Source organism: Patella vulgata, chromosome 1 (genome assembly GCF_932274485.2).
Source record: "Patella vulgata chromosome 1, xgPatVulg1.2, whole genome shotgun sequence".
Classification (NCBI taxonomy): domain Eukaryota; kingdom Metazoa; phylum Mollusca; class Gastropoda; family Patellidae; genus Patella; species Patella vulgata.
The window spans coordinates 5,260,595-5,288,280 of record NC_065879.2 but is presented as its reverse complement, the minus strand read 5'-3'; the positions used below and the strand labels follow the sequence as shown (position 1 = coordinate 5,288,280).

At 38.4% G+C, this 27,686-nt stretch overlaps 1 protein-coding gene across 2 annotated transcripts; it reads right to left on the bottom strand.

Annotated features, from left to right (window-relative positions):
• Positions 1-175: 175 nt before the first annotated feature.
• LOC126813344 (maltase-glucoamylase) lies at positions 176-27,194 on the bottom strand. 2 transcript variants are annotated; one of them, XM_056099083.1, is made up of 23 exons: positions 26,977-27,194; positions 26,145-26,240; positions 24,489-24,702; positions 23,314-23,480; positions 21,592-21,751; positions 20,684-20,789; positions 19,789-19,907; positions 19,064-19,189; positions 18,026-18,157; positions 16,575-16,709; positions 15,795-15,914; positions 15,280-15,355; positions 14,465-14,594; positions 13,361-13,497; positions 12,529-12,563; positions 11,690-11,806; positions 9,935-10,083; positions 8,866-9,007; positions 7,737-7,861; positions 4,991-5,079; positions 4,279-4,328; positions 3,498-3,656; positions 176-2,466 (listed from the first exon to the last, which is right to left on the bottom strand). In XM_056099083.1, exons 1-23 carry the CDS (start codon positions 27,111-27,113, stop codon positions 2,401-2,403), a joined length of 2,787 nt encoding a protein of 928 aa, XP_055955058.1. In that variant the 5' UTR covers positions 27,114-27,194; the 3' UTR covers positions 176-2,400. The 2 variants fall into 2 exon arrangements, with proteins under 2 accessions (XP_055955058.1, XP_055955060.1); XM_056099085.1 differs by lacking the exons at positions 176-2,466; positions 3,498-3,656; positions 4,279-4,328; ... (4 more) ...; positions 11,690-11,806; positions 14,465-14,594.
• Between the last annotated feature and the right edge of the window lie 492 nt (positions 27,195-27,686).

Here is a 27,686-nt window from a genome sequence, read left to right as displayed (position 1 = left end):
AGCGGCCATACCCCCCCCCCCTCACCCACACACACACACACACACACACACACGCGCGATAAAACATATAAAATGTAATGAATACATTTACTGCCTCCTGCAATGGTCATAAAATGTAATGTAAAACATTTTCAATTGCATTTAGTGGTTTGAAAGGACAATAATAACAACTACCTTTCATTAAAGTGTATTTTTTAATAACTTGTGGTGTATTATTATACATGTCATCTTAGAAAACAAAAATAACAATAAATAAAACAAAATTAAATAAAATGGGGTTTAGCGTCCTATTGTTCTGCTCCAATTGGGGCTATATAAGACGGGCGTATACAGTGTTATAATGGAAATTTTGACCGGGCAGTGGCACTATACCGAATTCAACTGCCAAGGGATATTTTACGTGCACACCAAGGTATACACGGGGACCTCGTTTTTTCGTCCCATCGGAACGACTAGACAACTGTCCTTGTCAGGCCCTCTGCCCTGCACCACGAACTATCTGGTTAAAACACAGATCCTATTTCGTTTCGTTTTTATAGTTCAAAATTTCGTTTTACTTGTTTTTACTTCACTTGGATCTGAAAGAGTTGTTATTTAAATCGTGTTCTGAATGGTGTCAGGGATAAGCCAATGAAACGGTCTGTTACGGCGAGCTTTAGGCGTGTTTTGCACGGAACTGTGGGTAATCCACTAGTAACATCAATGCTGATTGGTTAATCAAATGTCTGACGTCATAGGTCATAAGTCGGTCTTTTGACCCCTGACGTGACCTATGGCTATAACTTGTCAGATCTTCATGTAGTATAGGCCATCGAAAGTATAAAAAAAACGAAACGAAATATAGATCTGTATTTCAATCAGATTGAATGAACATTGTTGGTTAATGCAGTGATCGAACACGCGACCTCCAGGCTAGTGAACCAGCGTCTTACCCACTTAGCCACCGTGGTTCCCTGTGGAATAGTAAACATATATAATCAGGTACGATATTTTGCCTCCATAACTTTTTATCACAATTATAAGTTTCATATTAGAAAACTAAAATAACAATAACATTAAAGGGACAATAACACTCTTGCTGGCTTGACGGCTCCAGAAAATAAATGATAGCCTTATTCTAAGAATTAGATTTTTAAGTATCCTACCTGTTGTGTAAATTATCCATTACATCCTATTTTACTTGTCCAGAGGGTTCGAAAATATTTTTAAATCAAAGTCACATTTGAAAAGGTTTACGTTAGGCTTTTCAAATCATTAAGTTGAATTTTTCCAATTTTTTAAATTAGGTGTGTTAAGATGAAATTTGTATCATCAATTAATTGGAATATTGTAAAATAGTACATTTTGTTGACCAGAATGAAGATTGGGACATATTATTCAGTTACAACAAGAGTGGTATTGAGCCTTTAAACAAACACATATAAGAATACAAATTATCGTTCAATAAAAAATAAATATATTACAATAACCAATAACATGAGCTGCTCAGGTCCTAAAAATGCATTTAAATAGACAAGAAACGAAAAGGGCGGATAACTCGTTCGCAAAATTAATTCATTAAAATTGAATTTAGAAGAGAGAGAGAGAGAGAGAGAGAGAGAGAAATGGGGTTTAACGTCCACTCGACACAAACTAGGTCATTTCGGTACTAACATATGGTTTAATTTTATTTCAATAATTCGCTTGCGAGTAGGGGTCTTTAGCAGTGGGAGGACCCGGAGAAAACCCACGAGGTTGAACAGGCGACCCTACTCCTTGTCACGTACAACCGGGGATTCGAAACCACGCCAGTTGACTCAATGACAGGTCTTATGATACAGCGCGCACGTGCTAACCATTCGGCCATCCAACCCCCCGGAATTTAAAAGAGTCCTGAAAGTCAGTGGCTGACATTCTTTAAAGATACTTAAAGATTTTTATAAAGAGCTGACCAGTCTTACTAAAATAGTTTGAAAATAGATTTTCATTTAAATTACTTTATTCTGAGTCGAGTTATCACTGTTTGTAAATTTAAACAACATGTGTGCATTGTGGTAACCAGAGCACTGGTATATTCGAGATTTAGCCTCGCTTTCCCATTTTTAAATTATTTTTTTAAATGTTGAACCGTTCTAATCTCGTTAAAATATCGAGTATCCGATGGCATCGAGAGTTGATTATGGTCTTGTTTTGTTAATTAATGTCTAATTAATAGTCTCTACTACGGTCCTCTAAGTAATAATAGTTGAGTTGAAACCTGTACTACGTCCTCCAGGTAATAATAGTTGTGTTTAAACCTCTACTACGTCATCCAGGTAATAATAGTTACGTCCTCCAGGTAATAATAGTTGTCTACGTCATCCAGGTAATAATAGTTACGTCCCCCAGGTAATAATAGTTACGTCTTCCAGGTAATAACAGTTACGTCCTCCAGGTAATAATAGTTGTGTCTGTTATCTTGATGTTTAAGTTCTGTATCTGAATTAACTGAAATAATAGTTAATTAATTTATACATTATGAGTGAGAAAGCAATGTAATTGTGCATCATAAATAAAGTTTTTAAAAGTCATTAAGTTATACTGCATAAATAAAGTTTTTAAAAGTCATTAAGTTATACTGCATAAATAAAGTTTAAAAGTTATATAGTTATAAGAAATGCTTAAGATTCGGCCTCCCAATTATTAAAAGTCATTTAGTTATATCATAAATAAAGTTTAAAAGTTATTTAGTTCTGACAAAGCTTAGGATTCGGCCTCCCAATTATTAAAAGTCATTAAGTTATACCATGAATAACGTTAAAAGTTATGACAAAGGTTAAGATTTGGTCTCCCAATTAGTTGTTTAGTAATTGATTGTAATGAAAATGAAATGAAATGGGGTTTAACGTCCTACTGGTCTGCTCCTAAACTGGGCTTATGAAGACGGGCATACGCCATACAATGTGGCATGAGGGAAATTTTGTCCGGGCAGCGGCACTATGGTCCACTCTTATACCGAATTCCAACTGTCAATGGATCTTTTACGTGCATGCCGATGTGTACACGGGACCTCGGTTTTTCGTCCCATCTGAACGACTAGACAGTTGTCCTTGTCAGGCCCACCGTCCTGTACCACCGACAAGGGGAAAGCACGTCGGAAAATTCCGATGAACTTTACTAATTGATTGTATTAGCACCTCTATGATAAATACACTAATTTAGTAACACATCACGGAATTTGATCACCAGGCTCTTATTTGCAAATGTGTGTGTTATTTTCAGAATTTAACAACCATGAAGTTAGGCATACACAAAACCTTCAAAAATTCGTATTAAATTTATTTAGCCCTTCATTAAATAAAACAATGCGTAGAGTTTAAAAACCTTTAAAAATGCGTTTAAAATATATTTTGCCCTCCAGTAAATAAAACAGTTTTAAACAAAAACAACAATGGCAACGAGAATAAAGCAAAAGTAGACAAGTATCAAGAATAAAACAAAAATAGACAAGTGTCAAGGAGATATTGATTGGAGCCTACCTTGTTTAGCATAATTATATTTGGTCTATCCACTGAAGCGTCGTTAACACGGACATCAACAGGTATTTTATTTAAACCATATATTTCTATAGTTTTTATATATAAATAATCAGCGCCAGTATAATTGTTCACCATATATTTAATCACCAATTCACCTGTCTGGAATAGTAAATGAAATAGGGTTTAACGTCCTACTGTTCTGCTCCGACTGGGCTAATGAAGACAGACATACGCCATATAGTGTGCTATGAGGGAAATTTTGCCGGGCAGCGGCACTACGGCCTACTCTTACATCGAATTTCAATTATTTTTTTCTAAACAATATTTATTCACAGAAACTGGATTGGAGAACAGGCAAAAGCCTATATACCCCCTCTCCATAAAAGTACAAACATAAATATATAATGAAAAGTAAAGTAAAGTAAACGATTAAATTATAAGACGGCTATATACACTACATACACGATATGTACAAACCCCAATCAGAATGTTTATATTTCATAAATTTACATACGGAATTTTCAAAATTCCAATTATCAATGGTTCTTTTAAGTGCACGCCAATGTTTAAACGGATCTCGGTTTTCATCCCATCCGAACCGTGGAATCGAAACCACGCCAGTTGACTCAATGACAGACCTTATGATACAGCGCGTACGTGCTACCCATTCGGCCATCCAATCCCCTCTTTACGTAAGAGTAAATGAATTTTGAACCTTAGATTTTCGTTAGTCGACAATATCACCTACGTTAATATGTATAGAAATAAACAAAACACTCACTTTACTCATTGAAAATTGAACAATTGTTGACTTTATATTCTTGTGTGTTTCTAAAATGAAAAAAACGTGAACAATTTTATTTAACTTCCGGTTCTGTACCGTCCGGGGTGATAAAAACGGGAGATGCTAATTGTAGGCCCGTTGGGAAGACCACCAGCGCCACCAACAACAAAAAACAGTCAAATCAACTTTGTATATAAATCTTATGTATTGTATGCATTTTTATAAAACTAGGAAGTATCACAAACTAAATTTTCATCATCCTAGGTCAGTGCTTAACCCTTTCTAGATGACTGAATTTGGATCCAATTTACCTTTCACTCCTCTTAAAGGGTTAGGGTTAGGGTTAGTATTCCCCAAATACTCATTTATATAAAGCGGCCATTGTGGACTCTCGGAAATTCCCGAACCTCCTCAATCGGCCTAGAATTAGCATCTCCCAATAAAGACAAGCATGTAACATACAGTTTAGTATGAGGGTAATGTACCCTGACCACAACCGTTTCCGCTTATTCATCGAATTCCACCGGTCATCGTTTTTTAAAGTACAAGCCAAAGAGTAAAAGGTTGAACCTTGGTTATTCGCCCCACATGAATGAACCTTGGTTATTCGCCGAACACGGGTGAACCTCGGTTATTCGTCTCGCCGGACACGGATAACTACGGATGATATCTATAATAATTATTGCTTTTATCTAAGATCTATACCTACCTAGGCTTTCTCCATCATCCAAGAATAATTCGCCATTAGCAAGATGATTTTCATCCAGCGCAATTATAATTCCCATCGGATTCTGACGACTACAAGGTAGAATATATATAAATATTAAATAGGTAGTACCATATACATTATGAGGTGTACATACCATGACCCAATCATACGAAAACGCCTATGCTTAGCTACTGTACTGTGTATAACTCTAAGAGCATCGCCAAATCAAGTAAAGGGAATTTTCAAATGCTACAAATTACCTTCTTCTATTGCAAAAATAAAATGATATGAAATGGGGTTTAACGTCCCACTGTTCTGCTCCGAACTGTGTGCTATGAGGGAAATTTTGCCCAGACAGCGGCACTACCACCTACTCTTATATACTATTCAAAAAAAGTAGGGGATATTTGATTTTTAAGTGTTATTAAAGTCACCTAATGAAACTGACGAAGAAAAAAATGACAAAATGAAATGAAGTTCACATTCATCGATTTATTCCAAATGATCGTTAGACTAAGTAAGGCACAGACTGACCATTATAAGGGTAAAATGATACCCGGGGTCAAACAGCAAAGTTACCACAGCATCACAACCATGTCAGTAACGGGTAAATCCTCCTCTGTTTGCCAAACAAGCATTGATCCGACGTGGCATACTCCTAATGAGACGTCTAAGGTCATTTTGGTCCAGATTGTCCCATTCCTGTTGCAACGCAGCAGCAAGTTCTTGGACATTGGCAGGACGTTGTTGACGTTGACGTAACCTCTGTCCAAGCATGTCCCAGACATGCTCGATGGGGGAGAGGTCGGGACTCAGTGCTGGCCAAGGTAATGTGGTGATGTTCTGTTGTTGGAGGTAACCTGTAACGATCCTGGCCCTGTGACATCTTGCGTTGTCACCCTGGAAGATGAAACGGCGGCCATGACGTCGTGCGAACGGCACAACATGGGCTGCCAAGATGTTGTCCCGGTAGTACTGGCCTGTAACACGCCCTGCAACAACATGTAAAGCCGTTCTTCCAGCAACAGTGATGCCTCCCCACACCATAACAGAACCACCCCCAAATCGATCATGTCTGATGACGTTAACGTCTTGGAAGCGCTCGTTTCGACGACGCCACACCCTCCTACGTCTGTCCAAAAAATCAACAGTGAACTTTGACTCGTCTGAAAACATCACATTGCTCCAGCGTCGATTATCCCAGTGTTGACGATCCCTATACCAACGACGTCTTGCCTGAATGTGATGATCTCTCAAACAAGGGATCACGCGAGGACGTCGGGCGCGAAGGTGACCCCTATGCAGTCGATTCCGAATCGTCTGGTCACTGACTCTCACACCAGTGTCTGTTTGAAGACAAGCGCTGATCTGATTTGCTGTGATGACACGATTTCTCAAGGCCAAGGTACGGATAAATCGATCCTGGGCTTGAGTTGTCGCCCTTGGTCGACCTGGGCGTGATCTGTCCTGTACAGATTGTGTATCACGGTATCTGGACCATAGCCTGCTTATGACAGACTGAGAAACATTCATCGTCCGCGCCACAACCGCCTGTGTTGTGCCGATCTGTAGCATGCCAAGGGCACGTAACCTTTCATTTTTGGTAAGCCGACGCATATCAAAATTTGTTTTCTGGTCACTAAAACAATTAAACTGATGTTTCCACCCTGGAATTCAATGCCACAATGACTGTAACATTCAAAGTCAGAGTCGTGCAAATCTTGGGTTCGACCCCCATGATGATCCCAAGCATCACCTGCATTCCATGCGGTAGCTATTGGTGCGTTTGGGCGTCACATGTAACTGGAAATGTTTCTTCTGTTAGGTTCTATAGTGACTTTTTTCGTAGTCATTTGCATATTTTAGTATTATGCCCCCAAAATCAAATATCCCCTACTTTTTTTGAATAGTATATGTCAATTCTAACAGTCAAGAGATCTTGTGGTGCACGCCAAAGTGTACACGGGACCTTGGTTTTTTGTCGCATCCGAACGACTAGACAGCTGTCCTTGTCAGGCTCTCCGTCCTGTGCCACTGCGAAGAGGAAACGACGCCGGATTATCCCGATGAACTTTCTCGGCCAACGCAGGGATCGAACACGCGACCTCCAGGCTAGCGAGCTAGCGTCTTACCCACTTAGCCACCGTGACCCCCTTCTTCTATTGCGAAACGAATACATATTATAGCCCGGATTCATCAAAGTGATACGAACCAGTAATACATGTTAAAATTATAGGCAATCTTTAAGTCATCAATGGGAAAGGTTATAGTAATACGCGATAATAGAAGTTGTTGGAAACCTTGATAAACAGTGCCATATAATTCAATTCAAAAAAGACCCAGAAAATCGTAAAAGATTAAAACCAATCTGATTAAAACACAGATCCTATTTTGTTTCGTTTTTAGATCAAAATTTCGTTTAACTAGTCATTAGTTCACTAGGATCTGGAAGAGTTGTTATATAACCCGCGTTCTGGTTGTTGTGATGGATTAACCAATGAAACGGTTTGTTACTGCGAGTTTTTGGCGTGAGGTGCACGGAACTGTGGGTAACCGACTAGAAACATCAACGCTGATTGGTTAATCAAATGCAGTATGTCATAAAGGGTCAAAAGCCGCTCATAAGACCCCTGACGCGATCTTCCACTACAACCGGCCAGATCTTTATATAGTAGAGGACATCGAAGTATAAAAAAACGAAAGGAAACATAGATCAGTATTTTAATCAGATTGAATTAAAACAAACCTTTGATATGTTGTTGTTGATGGCTGTTGTACTGGTATCACGTGACCACCACGTATGTGCAGATTAACCACCTCAAGGGGGGTATATAGTTTATGTGTTCTAGCACTTGGAATAATTTCACTTCCCTATAAATATGGGTGATACTATGTTTATATTAGACATTATCTTTTTCAGGGGAGAATCCAGAGAGGGGGGGGGGGGTCGACCTCCCCCCCTGCTCAGCTACAAATTTTTTTTTTTGTAAATCAACACTTTTTATGAGAAAAGTTTCTCGGCCGTGAGCTTTATCCTTTATCGTCAGATGTGGGACAGGATGGGCACTCAAAGCACGAGATAATGATATAGACATTACGTGATATCACAATTAATGCTTTGCATCCATGAAATTGAATCACAATGTCATTGTATTAATTCATAATAAAAATTGACGTCAAACGAAGTGTTGAATTTCTCTGTTTAAAAAGCTCAATGTGTATGTATATACGCCAAAATGACGATAGAGATCATGCGGGAGGGTGGGGGAGAGATACATTGTCTCAGGAACCTGGCAAACCCCCTCCTGCAAAAATTCCTGGATCCGCCCCTGCTTATTATATTATTACCAAGCCACATCCGCTCACAACAGGGATCGAAACCACAAACCAGAGGTGATCGGCCAGCTGGAGGTCGAAGCGTGCACTCTAGACTACTAGCCCCCCCCCCCCCAATTTACATCTATTACACTTGACCATATATATATGGGTAAGCGTGGTTCGATATTGCCCCAATGAAGACTATTTCCGTCAACGCGTCACTCCGCAAGGTAGGCAAAATCAAGGCGGATTATTAAACCGATACCATATAATTACATTTTATGGCATTTACTATTGTTTATACCTGATAATATTCATACCATCTAGCTTGAGTTAAATAAACTACAGTTTATACCTGATAATATTCATACCATCTAACTTGAGTTAAATAAACTATTGTTATACCTGATTATATTCATACCATCTAGCTTGAGTTAAATAAACTATTGTTATACCTGTTTATATTCATACCATCTAACTTGAGTTAAATAAACTACAGTTTATACCTGATTATATTCATACCATCTAGCTTGAGTTAAATAAACTATTGTTTATACCTGGTTATATTCATACCATCGAGCTTTAGGAAAATAAGCTTCTACAACTGTTTGATTTGGTTCTAGAGCGGGTGATATAAGAAGAGCTGGTCCTAATAAAAACTGTCTATCTATAGACCACGTGTTTCTATCTGCTGGGAATCTGAAATATTTTTTTAATTTCTGTTCTATATAATAAATTCGTATAATTCGTGTGTGAAATTGTATACGTATGTATAAAATCAACAATAACCGAATTCATTATTTATACATTTGGATTTTTTAATAAAAAGAAGCCGTTTATGGGGGGTGTTTCACCTTTCACAGGCGTCCTCTTACCAAAATAAATCTAGAAATATCAGATAAACGTATACATAAAATGGTCCCGTGATCGTTTCATACAGATAAAATTGTATAGAATCCAAAGAAGATATTTTTCTTGCCATTAAAGTTTCAAAAGCTGAAATTTATTTAATGCATTATAGGGATCCATGTTCGAAGTTTGAATACCCATGGGAAAAAAAACACTATGGCTCGATGGCAGCGCAGTAGTTAAATTTATAACGGAGGGTGGGTATTTATGGGTAGAACAAAAGATGGGTGTGGATTTACGTAGCTTACCCATATACACATTACCTACTAAAATGTGAAGAAACAGTCAGAATGACTTGTTTGGAACTTTTAATATTAGATACATCAATATTACCACACTGATCAGGAGTGAATATTCGCTAGGCCGCTACAATCACTGATAGGGATGACATCAATGCGACTTAATGAACCCCAAATATTAACTTTTTTCCTCCGACAAATTAATTTATAAAACATTTGTTTCGTGTATTAGGAAAATAAATAAAGACGTTTGAAGTATTTGTAGGTAAAAACTATTTCCTATTTAGAATAAATGGGTATTAAAACGAGTAAAAGGCCGATTCTGCCCGAACCAGTGACGCCTTAAGTAAACAATGTATGCGCAATTGAGCCAATGACTGACACCGCGTGATGTGACGTCGCGTGTTGACGTCATCTTTTACAGAGATATTAGAATACTTTGGTAATCCTCTGTGAAACAGATTGCAATATTACTTACTCAAACAGCAGAGCTTTCATGACCATGTGACCTTCTTCATGAGCTTTATACATAAGAGTATATAAATATGGTAACAATCTGTATCTAGTCATAAGAACTGGTTTAACTATATCTACAAAACGCTGATCCCACGATGCTGGATCTTGAGGCTATAAATAGTAACACACATACATATATATTAAGATTCTAAAGCTATAAAGATCTTATTATAAAAACAATTTTGACTATAATGCTGTACAACGATATTTATTCATATTGGGACTTGATGTTATAAATATAACAAACGCAGTTTATTCGTGATGTTGGGACCAGGGGCCTGTTTCACAAAATTTTAACTAAGATAAAATCCAAATTTTAGTAATTTGATTGGATAATATTAGATTGATTTTAGTGCTTAGCCAATCAAAATTGAAGTATCTACTAAAATTGGGATTTTATCTTTAGTTAAAATTTCGTGAAACAGGCCCCAGGGCCGTAACTAGCTCAGAGCAACCAGGTAGCCGAGAAGTGTTCTCAGGAGTGCTGTAAAATTGACAAACAATGTATATCAATTTTTTTTATGGTCGAAAAAAATTTCACAGGGGGGCGAAAATTTTTGCCGGCCCCGCCCCCTAGTTACGGGCCTGGTTGGTACTTGATGCTATAAATAGTAACAGGTTTGACTATAAACAAAACCTTTATCCCATTATGTTGGATGATGATGTAAAATAGTAATATCACTTACTTAATAAGTTAATTACTTAACTATATCAAGAATTCGTTTAAACCACGATTTAAAAGTAATAACAGCTAAAACCACATACTCACTGTAGTGTTTCGTTTGATTAGACCTAATCCCACTTAACACTGCCGTTATGAAAGCAAATTTCTGTTCCAAATTATGACTGGTCAACAGTCCGATTAACAACCAATACCTAACTGCGTAAAAATACTATTCGGATTTAAACAGAGCTGCAAATATGTTTACATAACTTTACGTCATGACCCACGACATTTATTACACCCAATTAACCAGTCATAGCAGGATATTGCAGATTAACTAATTGCGTGAAAAACGAGGCTATCAAAAATGTCTACAATACTTTCATTGTTTTTAATACCTTAAATCACTGTCCAAAGTTTTAGGGAAGACCCCAGATTAAACGAAGGGCTGTCATGTTGCTGTACTTGGGATAGATTTGATTGAACGGGAAGAATAGATACATTCCCTCAAAAGCTGAAGTATCAGAAGTCAATCCAGCAATGGCCAGAGAGGGATTGCTTCAGGAATATGCGATAACCATGACCTGGGCATTATTGAATATCTATGAACGGTGGTTAATTACCTCAGTAAATCCATCTATGTCCAAAGTTTATATTTTTTGATAAATAGAAAGTGTCTATATTGGCCCTTTAATGGTGTTTTCTCATCCCTGTGGGTCAAACCAGTTATATTCAACAACTGGGGCGGTCTGATGAGAAAACGAAGCTATGACTCACCTTCCCAACGCCTCACGAAGATGAATTTTATTAATATAACAAAAGACTCAGGACCCTTGAACCGCGTTCGCCCTGTTTAAAGCCCAAATGTATGGCACTACAAACCCAACATTCCTACCAAATATTATGTAAGTATAGATTGTCTGTATAAAGTGTCCCTAAAAAGCCTGATTATGGAGCGAAAATCCCGAATTTGAACAATTGGGCATCCATTTCCTGTTTGTATTATAGGGTGAAAATCCCGAATTTGAACAATTGGTATACATATATACGTACCCTCTTTTTTTTGGTATTATGATTTCTGGAAAATGGATAAAATGCTCCCAGTTGATGCCATCTTAAACACAATTCATATTCAGCAGCGTAGCCAAAACCGCAAATATCAGCCCCATTCTATTAAACAAAAATGTATTACAATTTTAGAGCAGAGTAACTTCATTAGACACCTTTAGCATCGTTACGAAACACGTCATCAATTCATGTGTACTTGTGACGTCATTAGGTACATAAAAATATTAGAATGATAGAGTAGAGTAACTTCATTAGATACTTTTGGCATCGTTACTTAAAGATACATTATGGGAGATTTGATAAAGAGCTAGCAGTTCCCACTATAGTAGTTAAAAACTAGATAATGTAAAGGCGATTTGCTGAAAATTTCACTCAAATTGATCCACTATGAACCGAGATTATAGCGATTGAATTTTGGAGCTAGCATCGATTATCATTACTAAAGTCGGTAGGATAAAAAAAACATAGACTCGATTATCCAGTTTTTGATTTAATTATGAATAGAAGTCGAACAGCAACTCGAAACGTAATCCAATAAACATCGCAGGCTACCGATGCCATCGAGAGTTGATTATGGTCTGGATAAGTTAATTAATATCTAATTAATAATTTATATATAACATTTCAGGCCTAAAGAAAGACCTGCAATAGGCAGATTTAGCTCTTGTATAATGTATGTTTAACCGATCAAACACGTAATCCATTCATGTGTATTTATGACGTCACCAGGTGCATAAGTGTTCGCCGTGCAGAGAACAAACGTGATATACCTTTATTTAATCCTTTATAAAAAGTCAAATTCCTATATAATATGTCTGACTTACCATAGCAAATCCAAACATACTGAACTCTACAATACCTTTAAAAAGAAATTCAAATAAACTAAGTTTGGGTTTTATTAAATGACGGTATAGATAAGGATATTGTGTTTTGATGGTATTAAACAGAAATAGAAATAACTTTGACGAAACGAGTAACAATAATATTGAGTTTAAGGGCCAACTCTACTTTTATTTATGTTATACCCTTTAGAAATAGATGGTCTATTTTCTTTCACAAAACTTTATATTTTTATCTCTTATGGGAATTCAGTTTTGCTGCATTTCTTACATACATCATTTTCGAGATAATCTGATAATGATTTTGTTGGAAATTTGAGTAGGGAGGAGTTCTTTTTTTATCAGAAATGTTTAGTTGGTGCCTAAATCAGTATTTTGGACTTGGGTGAACACTCACGATGTGGTGGGTTTTACTGTCGCAATGACGATATATTGAATGTCAATGCAAGCTATCTGAATTTATTGCTGGGATTTTCTTGGTGAATGTCAATCTGATTGAAATACAGATCTTTATTTCGTTTCATATTTTTTTATACTTTCGAAGCCCTACACTGCATGAAGATCTGATCAGTTGTACTGGGAGGTCGCGTCTGGCGTCATACGAGCGGCTTTTATTTAATCAATCAGCGTTGGCGTTTCTAGGAGTTTACCCACAGTTCCGTGCAGAGCACGCCAAGAACTCGCCGTCACAGACCGTTTCGTCGGCTAATTCCTCAATTCTGGAACGCCTTTTAAATATCAACTCTTCCAGATCCTAGTCTTGTGAAGACAAGTAAAACGAAATTTTGAACTATAAAAAACGAAACGAAATACTTACTTATAACTGACCAGAGTATATCAGCCCAGGTACTTCTGTTATCGCCCATCCATTTAGTGGCATATTTACCTGTACCAACAAATGATGATCTTGTCATCACCCATGGCCTTTTACGTGGAAACTGATGCAACAAACCACTGGAAAATTAATAAAAATGAAAAGTACAAAGGGTGTGTATACGAGTGCCTCTCCTACCATCTCCTCACATGCCACCAAGTAAGCGCCCTTGTGAGACAAAGTCCCGCCAGGCCAGGCGAGGATTCAGTGGGGGCGGTTGGGGGCTTACTCAATCGTTCAGGGTTTACAGTTCGGAATTTGCTTCAATGAAAAATTCCACCAAGAATATGAAACATAGAAATTCGACGACAATTTACAAAATAGATATTTATCTAACATTGATAATTATGCCCCATTGAACAATCCCTGGTTTTGTTTTTTGGGTTTTTGGTTTTTTTTGTAAATCCATCTAGACCTTATGCCCGTATCGTTAAGTTATATGCATTTATAATTAACTTACAAAAAATACGTTAATATGCCCCCATCTTTAAATCTCTAAACCACTGTATTTGAACAAACTAAATCAAGCACTATATTCATACAACTCATTAAGTCGTTTCCGAAAAAAAGGCATTCTGATTAAAACACAGATCCTACTTCGTTTCGTTTTTTATAGTTAATAAATTTGGTTTTACTTGTCTTTACCACAATAAGATCTGGAGCAGTTGTTATGTAACCCGCGTTTTGGATAATGTGACGGATTAGCCAATGAAACGGTCTGTTACGGCGAGATTTTGGCGTGGGGTGCACGGAACTGTGGGTAAACCACTAGAAACATCAACGCTGATTGATTAATCAATGTCTGACGTCATAGGGTCAAAAGACGCTTTAATGACCTCTGACCCGACCTGCTACTACAACTGGTCAAAGCTTCATGTAGTGTGAGTCATCGAAAGTGTAAAAAAATGAAACGAAAAATCTGTATGTTAATCAGATTGGAAAACAAGTTTAAAAGCGGATGACGGACGCGCGGATTGGTCACAGATGACAGATGGGATATCATACGGCCATAAATTGAACCCACATTAGCAAAATAATATATCTTACTTGTAAGTTAGAATTGATTGACCATGACCATATAAAGCACGAGAATCATAATGTCGACCCCAATGCTGCTTTAAATCCATGCAAATCGTATTTTTATTCAATATGGAATCTTCACTACTTCCGCCAACGTCTGAAACATTTATATTATTGAAAACAGTTTATAACAGAGATAGAGAAAATGGGGTTTAACGTCCACTCGACACAAACTGGGTCTTTGTCACGTACAACCGGAGAATGGAAACCACGCCAGTTGACTCAATGACAGACCGTATGATACAACGCGCGCTAACCATTCGGCAATTCCCCCCCCCCCACACACACACACACGCCTCACGTCCGAGGGGGGGGGGTATAAGGAATATGGAATTTGATAAAAAATAAGAGCAAGCAGTAGCTCCGCTGCCCGGGCTAAATTTCCCTCATAGCACACTGTATGGCGTATGCCCGTCTTCATTAGCCCATTCGAAGCAGAACAGTGAGCCGTTAAACCTCATTTCATTTCAAAATATTGTAGTTAGCAAAAATATCAAACGAGGAGCAGCAGCTTTAAGATTACTGTCTAAGCGACGGAATAATTTTTTGAAAATACTTATAGCAATCCCTGTCCCCGCGGCTTATTCCCATATCAACCCATAGAAGGCAGCATGTCATTGGATTGGATTTATACACTGAGCATGACAGGCAATAATGTGTTCAGATCAGCGAAAATTTGGGGCGAGTTCTTGTATTTGGCGCCATTGCTCAAATTCCTGGTATTTTGTTGTGATTTCTAGTTAAAATATAGTTCTTTTACAATTTCAAAGCAAAAAACATACCAGGAACGTAAGGCGGGTTATTCCATTTGTTCCGGCTGCATTTCATCGAATCGCGTGGTGAGACTTCGTTCTTATCCTGAAAAATATATCAAGTTGTGTTTGATTGTAGGTATAGACACCACACCTGTTCCCCTTACAGGAATAGTAAGGGCGTTATGGTCAGTCATTGAGGTGATTTTTTAAATCTGTGGTCTAGATTTCCTATGGGTATTCACAATACTTGCTTGGTTTAGAGGTCGATATTCACACGTTATTTAAGAATTAGTGCTCTCGAACGTGATTGGGCGAGGCAAAAATTCAAAATGGCGCCAAAAAGTTTCCCCAAGGGGTAAAAATGGGTAACTCTAGGGAAGGTTAGTACTGAACCAATAGATCATACTAATGTACTCGTATGGAACTGACGAAATATTTTAAGAGGCACAAATGACATGAGTCATTTTAGGTCGATATTTACAAAATAAAATAATCTGAACAATTTTCCGATAACCCTATATAAATACTGAAATATTACTTACTAGCCATAGGGCATCATATTTAATATTTTCATCATTGTATAAGTATTCCATGTTTTTAAGCCACCAACCTTGTGTTTTAGGATTCGTAAAGTCTGGTGTGGCTGCCATTCCTGGCCAATACTAAAATAGAAATTTCACTTTCATTATTTTTCTTTTTCAGTTTTAATAAAATGTTATCTGAGAATAAAGCACCCTTTTTTTTAAAAGTCCTCGGTCAACTGTGCCCACATCAGATAGTGCGATACCTAATTTGATTAAAATACAGATCTATATTTCGTTTCATTTTTTTATACTTTGGATGACCTACACTATATGAAGTGAAAGGTCGCTTCAGAGGTCATACGAGCGGCGGCTTTTGACCTATGACGTCAGCCAATTAAATATTGGTAACCAATCAGAGTTGATTTTCTAGTGGGCTACCCACAGTTCCTTCCGTGACCCTCACGCCAAAACCTCACCGTAACAGACCATTTCATTGGCTAATCCCTCACATCACCCAGAACGCGCGTTATAAAACAACTCTTCCAGATCCTAGTGTAGTAAAGACAAGTAAAACGAAATTTTGAACTGTAAAGAAAAACGAAACGAAATAAGATCTGTGTTTTAATCAGATTGGTGTGGTACCTAATCTTTCAACAACAAAAAAACGATTTGAAGTAATTTGGGCCTTTAAATACATCTTTTAACCATAGTTGACTTAGTTATTTAAAAACTGAAGTTTGTTGAATTCTCGATAACATCCGCCATAAGAACAAAATGCCGCTATTCTATCTAAGTTACCTTTGCCAGTACAATTTGGTTGGATTCATTTTTTATAAATACATCTTGTAGAACGCCATCATCATACACATTATAACCTGGGCTGTTTAATTTCACTTTTTTTATTTTCTTTCTGTTGGCTAAACTTCCTGGGTCCTATAAAATTGCGATACGGTGGTTAACGATTATGATTATGTATAATTCAATCGCTCGCATTAATCAAAATGTTAATCTCATTTGTTACTGTGGTAAATACAGTACAATAATATTTAATCAGTCGATGTTTTTTAGGCGAGCGATCGCTTTCGAGCGCCAGCTGCTCACCTGAATGTCGACCGAGGGGAGTTTTTTTTCCCTCCCCTTAAAACTGAAAATCGCTCTCATTTACATAGTCATTGGGGGTTTATTATCGTTTATGAAACCAGGAATGACCCTATTACATGCAGTTATTGATCTTCAGAACCATTTCCTATACACACAACTAATCATTCTCCTTAATATCAGATCACTCTCCTTAATTTCTAAATCACTCTTCTTATCGAAACTGGGAGAGCTTTTTGAGGGGAGCGATGTTTTTCAGTTCGTTGATTGAGGGGAGCTTTTTTTGGCTCTCCTGTGAAATACAAACAACAACGACTGATTTAATTATTTCGAAAATGGATGGGTGGGGACGTTGGGTTCTAATAAATTTTTTTTACAGTTTACGCGTTTAATGTCGGGTAGAGAATTTACATATGGTGGGAAATGGAATTGACTTAGAATGGGTCTTGCCTATGTTTACGATCACACAAAAGCTTATATTAGTTTACCGGATATGAACCTGGATGGGTGGAGTCGTGGGGTTCTAATAATTATTTTTTTTTTTACAGTTACGCGTTTAATGTCCGGTAGAGAATTTACATATGGTGGGAAATGGAATTGGACTTAGAATGGGTCTTGCCTATGTTTACGATCACACCGGATATGAACTTAACATGACGTCAGTTCTGGTAATTAATTGGTTACCAATGTAAATACCATAATTTCCTCTTGTTGCAGCCTAATCTTAGACGATCGCCACCCTAGGTTCCAATTTTGTATATAATAGCTCCAAGGCAAAGACTGTGCACCGACTCGTCTCCATTATATACTGCTTCGTGTTTGTCATAAGCTAGAAATAGTATAAAGCCGGACAGATCCAGAAGGTCATGTGAGTACAGCGTAGTGGACAATTTACTTTTGAGTGTCTGTTAAAGCTGAACTCCAATAACAAAACTACAGAAATAGTTAAATAAACAAAGGTAACGCCCAAAACAACCGCCATACTTGTTTTCAATTTCTAGAACTTTGGGCAGGCCACGCCCACTTCCAGTGTATACCGTGTCAAGCGAAGTGTCCACATCTGGTTACCTAGTATGTAATCGGAGTTCAGCTTTAATGAAAATATTTTAAACACCGTCACTCTAATGGAAACAAACATAGCATATACTTACAATAGTTAGAATAAATTTCTGATTGTGGCCATGTAAGTCTTCAATTACTTTAGGTAGATCTCCCCATAATTTCTTATTGAGCGTAAAATCAACAAATTCATATTTATATTCAATATCAACCCATTGTGCATCCTGAAACATTGATTTATAAACGTCAAAACTGTATGAAAAATAACGTATTTAATATTGTTTGCATGGACAGGAGATAAAAGAAAAGATACGGAAATGGATGACGTTTTACGCAATTTACAATATGCAATACGCGTAATTAAACATACATTATGCAAGAGCTAAATCTGCCTATTGCAGGTCTTTCTTTGGGCCCGAAATTTTACCAAAATTATTAATTAGACATTAGTTAACTTATCCAGACGATAATCACCTCTCAATCATCGTTAGCCTGCGATATTTAGCGAATTGGAATACATTTTTTGAAAAATGATTAAATCATAAAGTGAATAACCGAGGCTATGTTTTTTTATTGTACCCACTTTAGTAATGATGATTGAGGCCAGGCCTAAAATCAGAGTGGGGCAATTTTACTGAAATTTTCAGAATATTCTATTTAAGTTATCTATTTTTTAACAACTATAGCCCATAATGCCCTTTTAATGCAGCGGTATTGTTGTCTCAGGTGGTGACTTTGTTACATTCTATACTATATTCAGAGAGACAGAGGATGGTTCAATTTTATTTCAATAATTCGCTTGCGCGTAGGGGTCTTTAGCAGTGGGAGGAAACCGAAGGATCCGGAGAAAACCCACCTGGTTGGACAGGCGACATTACTCCTTGTCACGTACAGGCCTTATGATACAGCGTGCACGTGCTAACCATTCGGTCTTCCAACCCCCCTACTATATTCAACTAATATTGCTCCGCTGGATTTTATTATGATTATGAAAACATTTCATGAGACATTTAAAAATCTAATAACTTGCTCATTTGTAACAGTAGATATTTAAAAATTTATGAAAACATTTCATTTAAAAATCTAATAACTTGTTCATTTGTAACAATAAATACTTAAAATGCTCTTACATATGGTAGACCTGCTGCCCTAGTTCTTTTAATTACCGCCTCCACGTCGTTGACATCGTTATAACCAAATCTACATACATGAAATCCTAATGCCCAGTATGGTGGCATTACAGGTTCACCTATTGCCTAAAAAACAACAAACATACATAAAAATCCAGATTACCACTAATAATGTGATTATGTTATAGCCGGATTAGTACTTGGTTGTAACACAATGAAATTTACTAGTGACTGTCTAAGGCCTAGTTTATGTCGCCCTACGGCGTGAAAAAACTGACGGTGACTCGAAATCAGTCGCCTCCAGTTTCTCGGAGTGGCACATGTTCTACTCCTACGACTGGAGTCATCTAGTTGTCCCTAGTCGCAAGCGACATAAGCGAGACGACGGCTCCCTTGAGTCGGCGCCTCGCTGAGGTAACCAATAAGATTCGGTTATATAGTCACGTGGTACCCAGGGGGTGGTAACAAACAAGGCGGACAATTGGAATGAGGCCATTTTGAAGGTTATCACGTGGCAGTCCTGTGATCAGTCGTTGCTCTGATTCTGCAACTGACAGCGGGAAACATGAGCGCACTCACCACTATGGTTGCTCCTCGGCTCCTTGTTGCGTCCAATCGTGGATAAATTCAGTGGTAGTGACATCAGCTTTCGGTTGCCGTCGCCAGTTTTATCGCGTCGTAGAGCGACATTTAAGACAAGAGGTGGTTGGCTATAAATATGGTACCTGTATATATTGTTGTACAGCTTGTTCAGGACTTGGTCCCATAAATATATAGAAATCCAGAATACCACCAATAACACGATATGTTATAGCAGGATTAGGGCTTGGTTGTAGTACTACCTCTGAAATAAAATCACGAGGAATTAACATAAATCAAGCACAGACTGACTTTATAAAAGGCAAATTAAATCCTGTGAACTATTAGTTCAAAATCAAGTCACAACTTCTATCAAATACAATTAAAGAGAGAGAGAAAGAAAGAAATGGAGTTTAACGTCCACTCGACACAAACTAGGTCATTTCGGGACTAAAATATGGTTTAATTTTATTTCAAAAATTCGCTTGCTCGTAGGGGTCTTTAGCAGTGGGAGGAAACCGGACGACCCGGAGAAAACCCACGAGGTTGGACAGGTGACCCTACTCCTTGTCACGTACAAACCGGGGATTCGAAACCATGCTAGCTGACTCAATGACAGACTTTATGATACATCGTGCACACGCTAACCACTCAGCCATCCAACCCCCCTAAATTCAATTAAACTCAGGAATATAAATACCCAATCTGATTAAAACACAGATCCTATTTCGTTTCGTTTTTTTATAGTTCAAAATTTTATTTTACTTGTCTTTACTACACCAGGAGTTGTTATATAACCTGCGTTCTGGATGATATGAGGGATTGGCAAATCGAACGCTCTGTCACAGCGACGTGGGGTGCCCGGAACTGTAGTTAACCCACTAGAAATATCAATGCTGATTGGTTAATCAAATGTCTGACGTCATAGGTCCAAAAGCCGCTCTATCACCCCTGACGCGACCTTGTAGTGTAGGCCATAGAAAACATTTTAAAAAAACGAAACGAAATATAGATCTGTATTGTAATCAGGTTGGTGACTACCCATTGCGTTGGTGTTCTTTAACAAAACAACAGAACCTCTTCCGTCATTTTCGAGGTTCATGTAAACTGGGTGTGCGCTGTATAAGTTGACAGACTTTTCACGTCCCTGGAATTATACGATTTAAATTATTCAGTTGCATCGTCATTGGTTCAAGAAAAAAAGAAACATCTTTCAGCACAGGCAGTGGCGTAGCTAGACTATGTGCTACCCCACCTCTTCCGGCGTCTTGAAATGAAATGAAATGAAATGGGGTTTAACGTCCTACTGTTCTGCTCCTATACTGGGCTAATGAAGACGGGCATACGCCATACAGTGTGCTATGAGGGAAATTATGCCCGGGCAGCGGCACTATCGCCTACTCTTATATCGAATTCCAACTGCCAGGGGATCTTTTACGTGCATTCTAATGTATACACGGGACCTTGGTTTTTCGTCTCTTCCGAAGGACTAGACAGCTGTCCTTGTCAGGCCCTCCGTTCTGCACCACTGACAAGGAGAAACCACATCGGAAAATCAGGATGAACTTTCTCGGCCAATGCAGGGGTCGAACAACGGCGTCTTGTAAGAATCCTCTGTCAATACAGAAGTGCTTAGTTACCCTATTGTATATAAGAAAAATAGGTTCTTGAAGAGGAATTAATAATAAATTTAATTCATTTGATATTATTATAGACCTAAAATCTAATTACGCGTAAAGGTTGGTTTTTCTTGGCATCTAATAGTATGTGCAGGAGGACCGCGCTACACAAAAGACAATCTACCAATTACACCTACGGACAAGACAGATTATAGACATGGCAAAAAATAAACAAACAAATGTCAAATCAAATGAATAGATCCAGGGGCCAGACGTATGCGTCAATAGCTTTGGACAATCTTGAATTTAAAATGTAATTGTAATACATACAATTCGTCTTGGAAATATACTCCAGGTTTTCCAGTTCATGTCATGTCGGAATCGACTGTGATTATGTTCACCAAACCCATAGAGATTATCAGAGGGTAGACGAGTTGTTATTTGTAAAAACTGATCAGAGTAGGTCATTCCAGGTAGATCTGTAGAAAATCTGTTAAATTTAAAAGTCGTGTTAATTTAATGATTCTAGTTGTGATGTAAAATAATCATTTTGATTTTTGTGCATCGATTCTCTTGAAAAGTAGAACTGTACAGTTTTGAAATGGACAGTTAATTAAAGGCTCAATACCACTCTTGTTGTAACTGAATAATATGTCCCAATCTTTATTCTGGTCACCAATTTGTACTTTTTTACAATATTCCAATTAATTGATGATACAAATTTCATCTTAACACACCTAATTCAAAAAATTGGAAAAATTCAACTAAATGATTTGAAAAGCCTGACGTAAAGCTTTTGAAATGTGACTTGGATTTAAAAATATTTTTGAACCCTCTGGACAAGTAAAATAGGATTTAATGGATAATTTTCACAACAGGTAGGACACTAAAACATCTAGTGCTTAGAATAAGGCTATTTTTTATTTTCTGGAGCTGTCAAGCCAGCAAGAGTGTTATTGTCCCTTTAATTAAGACGAGCATTCGCCATGAGGAACATTTTGCCCAAAGCGTGTCCGCCCATCAACCAAGGGTTGTTTAGTTACACGTCAACGTTTACATGGACCTTGATTTTTCGTTGCATCCGAAGGACTACACGATGCTCCTTGTCAGACCATTCGCCCTACAACACTGGCAATGAGAAACCATAGGCTACTGGTAAATCTCGAGGAACTTTCTCGACCAATACCGGGTTGGACACCGAGACTTCATGCTTAGTGAGCCAGGGGCCCCCACCCCCACCCACTGAGCCACCATGGCTCCAAGTTATAAGTAATTTTCGGTTAATAGAATACTAAAATGAAATGAAATGGGGGTTTAACGTCCTACTGTTCTGCTCCTATACTGGGCTAATGAAGACGGGCATACGCCATACAGTGTGCTATAAGGGAAATTTTGCCGGAACAGCGGCGCTACGGCCTACTTTCATATCGAGTTCCAACTGCCAAGGGATCTTTCACGTGAACGCCAATGTTTATACGGGACCTCAGTTTTTCGTCCCATCCGAACGAATATACGTTGCACCGCTGACAAGGTGGTACCACGCCGGCAAATCCCGATACACTTTCTCGGCCAACGCAGAGATTGAACACCGGACCTCCAGTTTAGCAAGCCACCGTGGTTTGAATATAATACCAAGTAAATTGACTTAAGGGGATCACGGTGGCTAAGTGGGTAAGACGCTGGCTCGCTAGCCTGGAGGTCGGGAGTTCGATCCCTGCATTGGCCGAGAAAGTTCATCCAGATTTCCGGCGTGGTTCCCCCTTGTCAGTGATGCAGGACGGAGGGGCTGACAAGGACAGCTGTCTAGTCATTCGGATGAGACAAAAAAACCGAGGTCCCGTGTACACATTGGCGTGCACGTAAAAGATCCCTTGACAGTTGGAATTCGATATAAGAGTAGACCGTAGTGCCGCTGTCCGGACAAAATTTCCCTCATGGCACACTGTATGGCGTATGCATATCTCCATTATAGCCCAGTTCGGAGCAAAACAGTAGGATGTTAAACCCTATTTCATTTCGTTTCATTTCAAATTGACTTAAAAGTAATCTTACACTGCCGTAGAGTCACCCTTTCTCGTAACAATTATACCAAACTGTGGCGTTCCTTTTACCAATGTTACTTCATATAAACGACTGCTGGCAGGTGGAGGTTTCCCAGGTAAACGTATATTTAATGCTTCATCTGGAACTACATATCTATCCACATCTTTTGGCACAATCTAAATCAGAAATACTTTCATATTTAAACAATCTGATTAAAACACAGATCCTATTTCGTTTCGTTTTTTATAGTTCAAAATTTCGTTTTACTTGCCTTTACTACAATGAGAGAGTTGTTATATAATCCGCGTTCTGAATAACGTGGGGGATTAGCCAATGAAATTGTCTGTTGCAGCGAATTCTTGAGTGCGATGCACGAAACTGTGGGTATTCCACTAGAAACATCAACGCTGGTTGGTTAATCAAATGTCATAGGGTTAAAAGCCGCTCGTATGACCTCTGCGCGACTATCCCACTACAACTGGTCAGATCTTCAGTGTGGGCCGTCGAAAGTATAAAAAAAACGAAACGAAATATAGATCTGTATGTTAATCAGATTGATGTTTAAAAGGCCCCTATTGATCTATTGATGTAGGAAGGTGGGGCTTTTTCGGGGGCGATAATTTATGGAGATAGGAACTTGCCGGTGGAGGGGGGGGGGGGGTAAGTTTTGGAAGGCTATACTTATTGGAGTGCGGCACTTTCTGGGAGTTGCATGTCTGATCTACAGCATATAGGAAAAATAACGGTGTTTTCTGTATTGGACAGTAGAATGATACAAGACGACTGGCACAATTTTATTTTTCCACGAACACACTGATTGTTATTTAACAACAGTTAGAGAGAGAGAGAGAGAGAGAGAGAGAGAGAAAGAGAGAGTTTAGCGTCAGCTCGAAGACACGAACTAGGTCATTTCAAGACTAACATATGGTTCAATTTTTTTATTTCAATAATTCGCTTGCGCGTACGGGTCTTTAGCAGTCAGGTTGGGGGGGGGGGGGGGCAGGAGAACCCGGAGAAAACACACGAGGTTGGACAGGCGATCCTATTCCTTGTCACGTACAAAAGGGGAATCAAAACCCTTATGATACAAGGTGCACGCGCTAACCATTCGGCCATCCACCCCCTTTGCTGTGTGGGATGTTGTATCCAATTTTTCTTTATAAAACTAATAATCCCAATGTTACCTTTATTCTTAACCTTGATTCTGTTTGATATTCCACAGTAACAACAAGTCTATCATAGATTTCACTATCATATATCTTAGGTGTCTTTATTCTTTCTACTTCCGCTTGTAGTCCATTACTAGTTTTAGTTATCTCCCCTCTTACTAAGTAGCCATGGCCTATTGAGTAAACACATTGTGGGGAATTGTCATCGTTTGATTTTCTCCATACACATCTAAATAAAAATATACGACATAACTGAAATTTATGTATTTCGTCCGCTTCTAACTAGGCGATATCACAGACAATGTCTTTGTTTAGTGATTTGGGGGATCACGTGGCTAAGTGGGTAAGACGCTGGCTTAGAGGTCGGGTGTTCGATCCCTGCATTGGCCGAGAAAGTTCATTCAAATTTTCCGGCGTGGTTTCCCCTTGTCAGTGATGCAGGATGGAGGGCCTGACAAGGACAGCTGTCTAGTCGTTCGGATGGTAGGAAAAACCGAGGTCCCGTGTACACATTGGCGTGTACGTAAAAGATCCCTTGGCAGTTGGAATTCGATATAAGAGTAGGCCGTAGCGGCGCTGCCCGGGCAAAATTTCCCTCATAGCACACTGTATGGCGTATGCCCGTCTTCATTAGTCCAGGTTAGGTGCAGAACAGTAGGACGTTAAACCCCATTTCATTTCGTTTTGTGATTTGTTTTACTTATTTTAGTAATAGTTGACTTATATGTTCAGTGTCCAGGATTTGATAGTCACATTTAAAATTTATAAAAAAAATTGGTAGATTCATTGTCTGAAATATTGTTTATACTCAATATGGTCCAATTACATAAATCAGGTTTTCCTAAGTGATCAACAGGGGGTTTGGATGGCTGAATGGTTAGCACGTGCGCGCTGTATCATAAAGTCTGTCATAGAATCAACTGGCGGGGTTTCGATTCCACGGTTGTACGTGACAAGGAGTAGGGTCGCCTGTCCAACCTCGTGGTTTTCCCCGGTTCCCCCCACTGCTAAAGACCTACGCGCAAGCAAATTATGGAAATAAAATTGAACCATATTGTCAATCAATTTCATTAATGCAAAGCGGTAATTGTGATATCACATATGTCACTATCATTATCTCGCGCTTTGAATGTCCAACCCATCTCATCATCTGATGATAAAGGACAAAGTACATGACCGTGACATTTTTGTCATAAAAAATGTTGTTTTACAATTTTTTATGTGGGGGGAGGGGCTGGATCAGCCCTTGATAATAGTAATTTATATTCCTCCATATACATTGGTAAACAATCTGATTAACACACAGATTCTATTTCGTTTCGTTTTATAGTTCAAAATTTCGTATTACTTGTCTTTACTACACTAGGATCTGGAAGAGTTGTTATCATTGACGTTTTCTGAATGGTGTGAGGAATTAGCCAATGAAAAGGTCTGTTACGGCGAGCTTTAGGCGTGTTTTGCACGGAACTATGGGTAATCCACTACTAACATCAATGCTGATTGGTTAAGCAAATGTCTGACGTCATAGGGTCAAAACTCGCGACCTATCGCCATAACCTGTCAAATCTTCATGTAGTGTAGGTCATCGAAAGTATAAAAAAACAAAACGAAATATAGATCTGTATTTTAATCAGCTTGATTGGTTAACAAATAAAAAAGAAACTAATTTACCCTCTAAGGTCACAGGTAGTTTTATCAGGATACTTTTCTGGATGACAATCAATAAATGGTCCAATGTTTACAGGTTGTCCGCCGTCTACTGCTATTCTATAAGAAATAAAAACGCGTTGTACTATGAAAGTGAAATGAAATGAAATGAAATGGAGTTTAACGTCCTACTGTTCTGCTCCGAACTGGACTAATGAAGACGGACCTACGCCATACAGTGTGTTATGAGGGACATTTTGCCTGGACAGCGGCACTACGTCTTACTCTTATATCTTATTCCAACTGTCAAGGGATCTTTTACGTGCACGCCAATGTGTACACGGGACGTCGGTTTTTCGTCTCATCCTCCGTCCTGCATCACTGACAAGGAGGAACCACGCCGGAGAATCTGGATGAACTTTCTCGGTTAATGCAGGGATCGAACACCCGAACTCCAGGCTAGCGAGCCAGCGTTTTACCCACTTAGCCACCGTGACCCCGCGTTATATTATGAGTCCACGGTCGTCGTAGCGAGTAACATTACCAAAGTTGGCATAGACGGATGCTAATCGCCTAACCCCTGTAGTATTATCATTAAATCCATTTGCCCCACTGGCCTTCCATACAGGGAGAATTCATTTATCTTGAAGACGTATTTAACAGAATGAACGAGATATCGACTATAGCTCATTCAACTAGTCGATACATTGTTATTCAACAATAACACGAATACAAACTACCCCCTTTCATTGAAATCTACCTGAATAAAAATTTATGTCCAAACGCATATCTGGTAAGCTCTCGAGTACCCAGTGTGGACACGTAATGCTTTATTCTATATATATATATAGCTCACCTTTTCGGGCTATCGGCTAAAAATACGAAGTATACTTGCACACAAATAAATACTGCGATCACCGCGATGATAATAAAAATAATTTTACTTTTCATACTCTCTCCTTTGAAATGACTACGGAAATAAACCGAATGCATCGATCCACGAATTCTCGCTTGTATTTTACGTACGCTCACAAGAAGACATCCGCCTCTGGTGTATCATTATTATGTCATACTGGCAAGTCACTTGTGCGCAAATCCAAATGTACCGTACATTGTCAAATAAGAGCGCTTCCTGCTCTACACTAATTAGGGTTTAATCAAGGTTTCATACGTGATTAGTGTGAAAAACCATAATTTTTGTAAGGATTATTAAGGTTTCACAGTTTGCGGATAAACATATTTTTAAAAATATTCACAAAATGCCACATTATATTATTTTCACTTGAAAGCCTAGAAATTTGATATTTTCAAAAATAACAACTTTGGAAATTTAAGTTTGAAAAGTTGACTTCCATTATTAACTATGTTCTATAGCATAAAATTGGAAGCACTGCATGCAACCTGTTAGTAGGCGAAAATATGGTATAGCCCCCCCCCACCCCTCCTCCTCCTAAAACAACAAGCGGGGTTGCCATGCAAGATAAACCCACGTTTTGCAAGAGACGGACAGAGGAAAAGTTAAAAAAAAACAGCGATTTTCGTACAATAAGTTATAATTATCCAGGA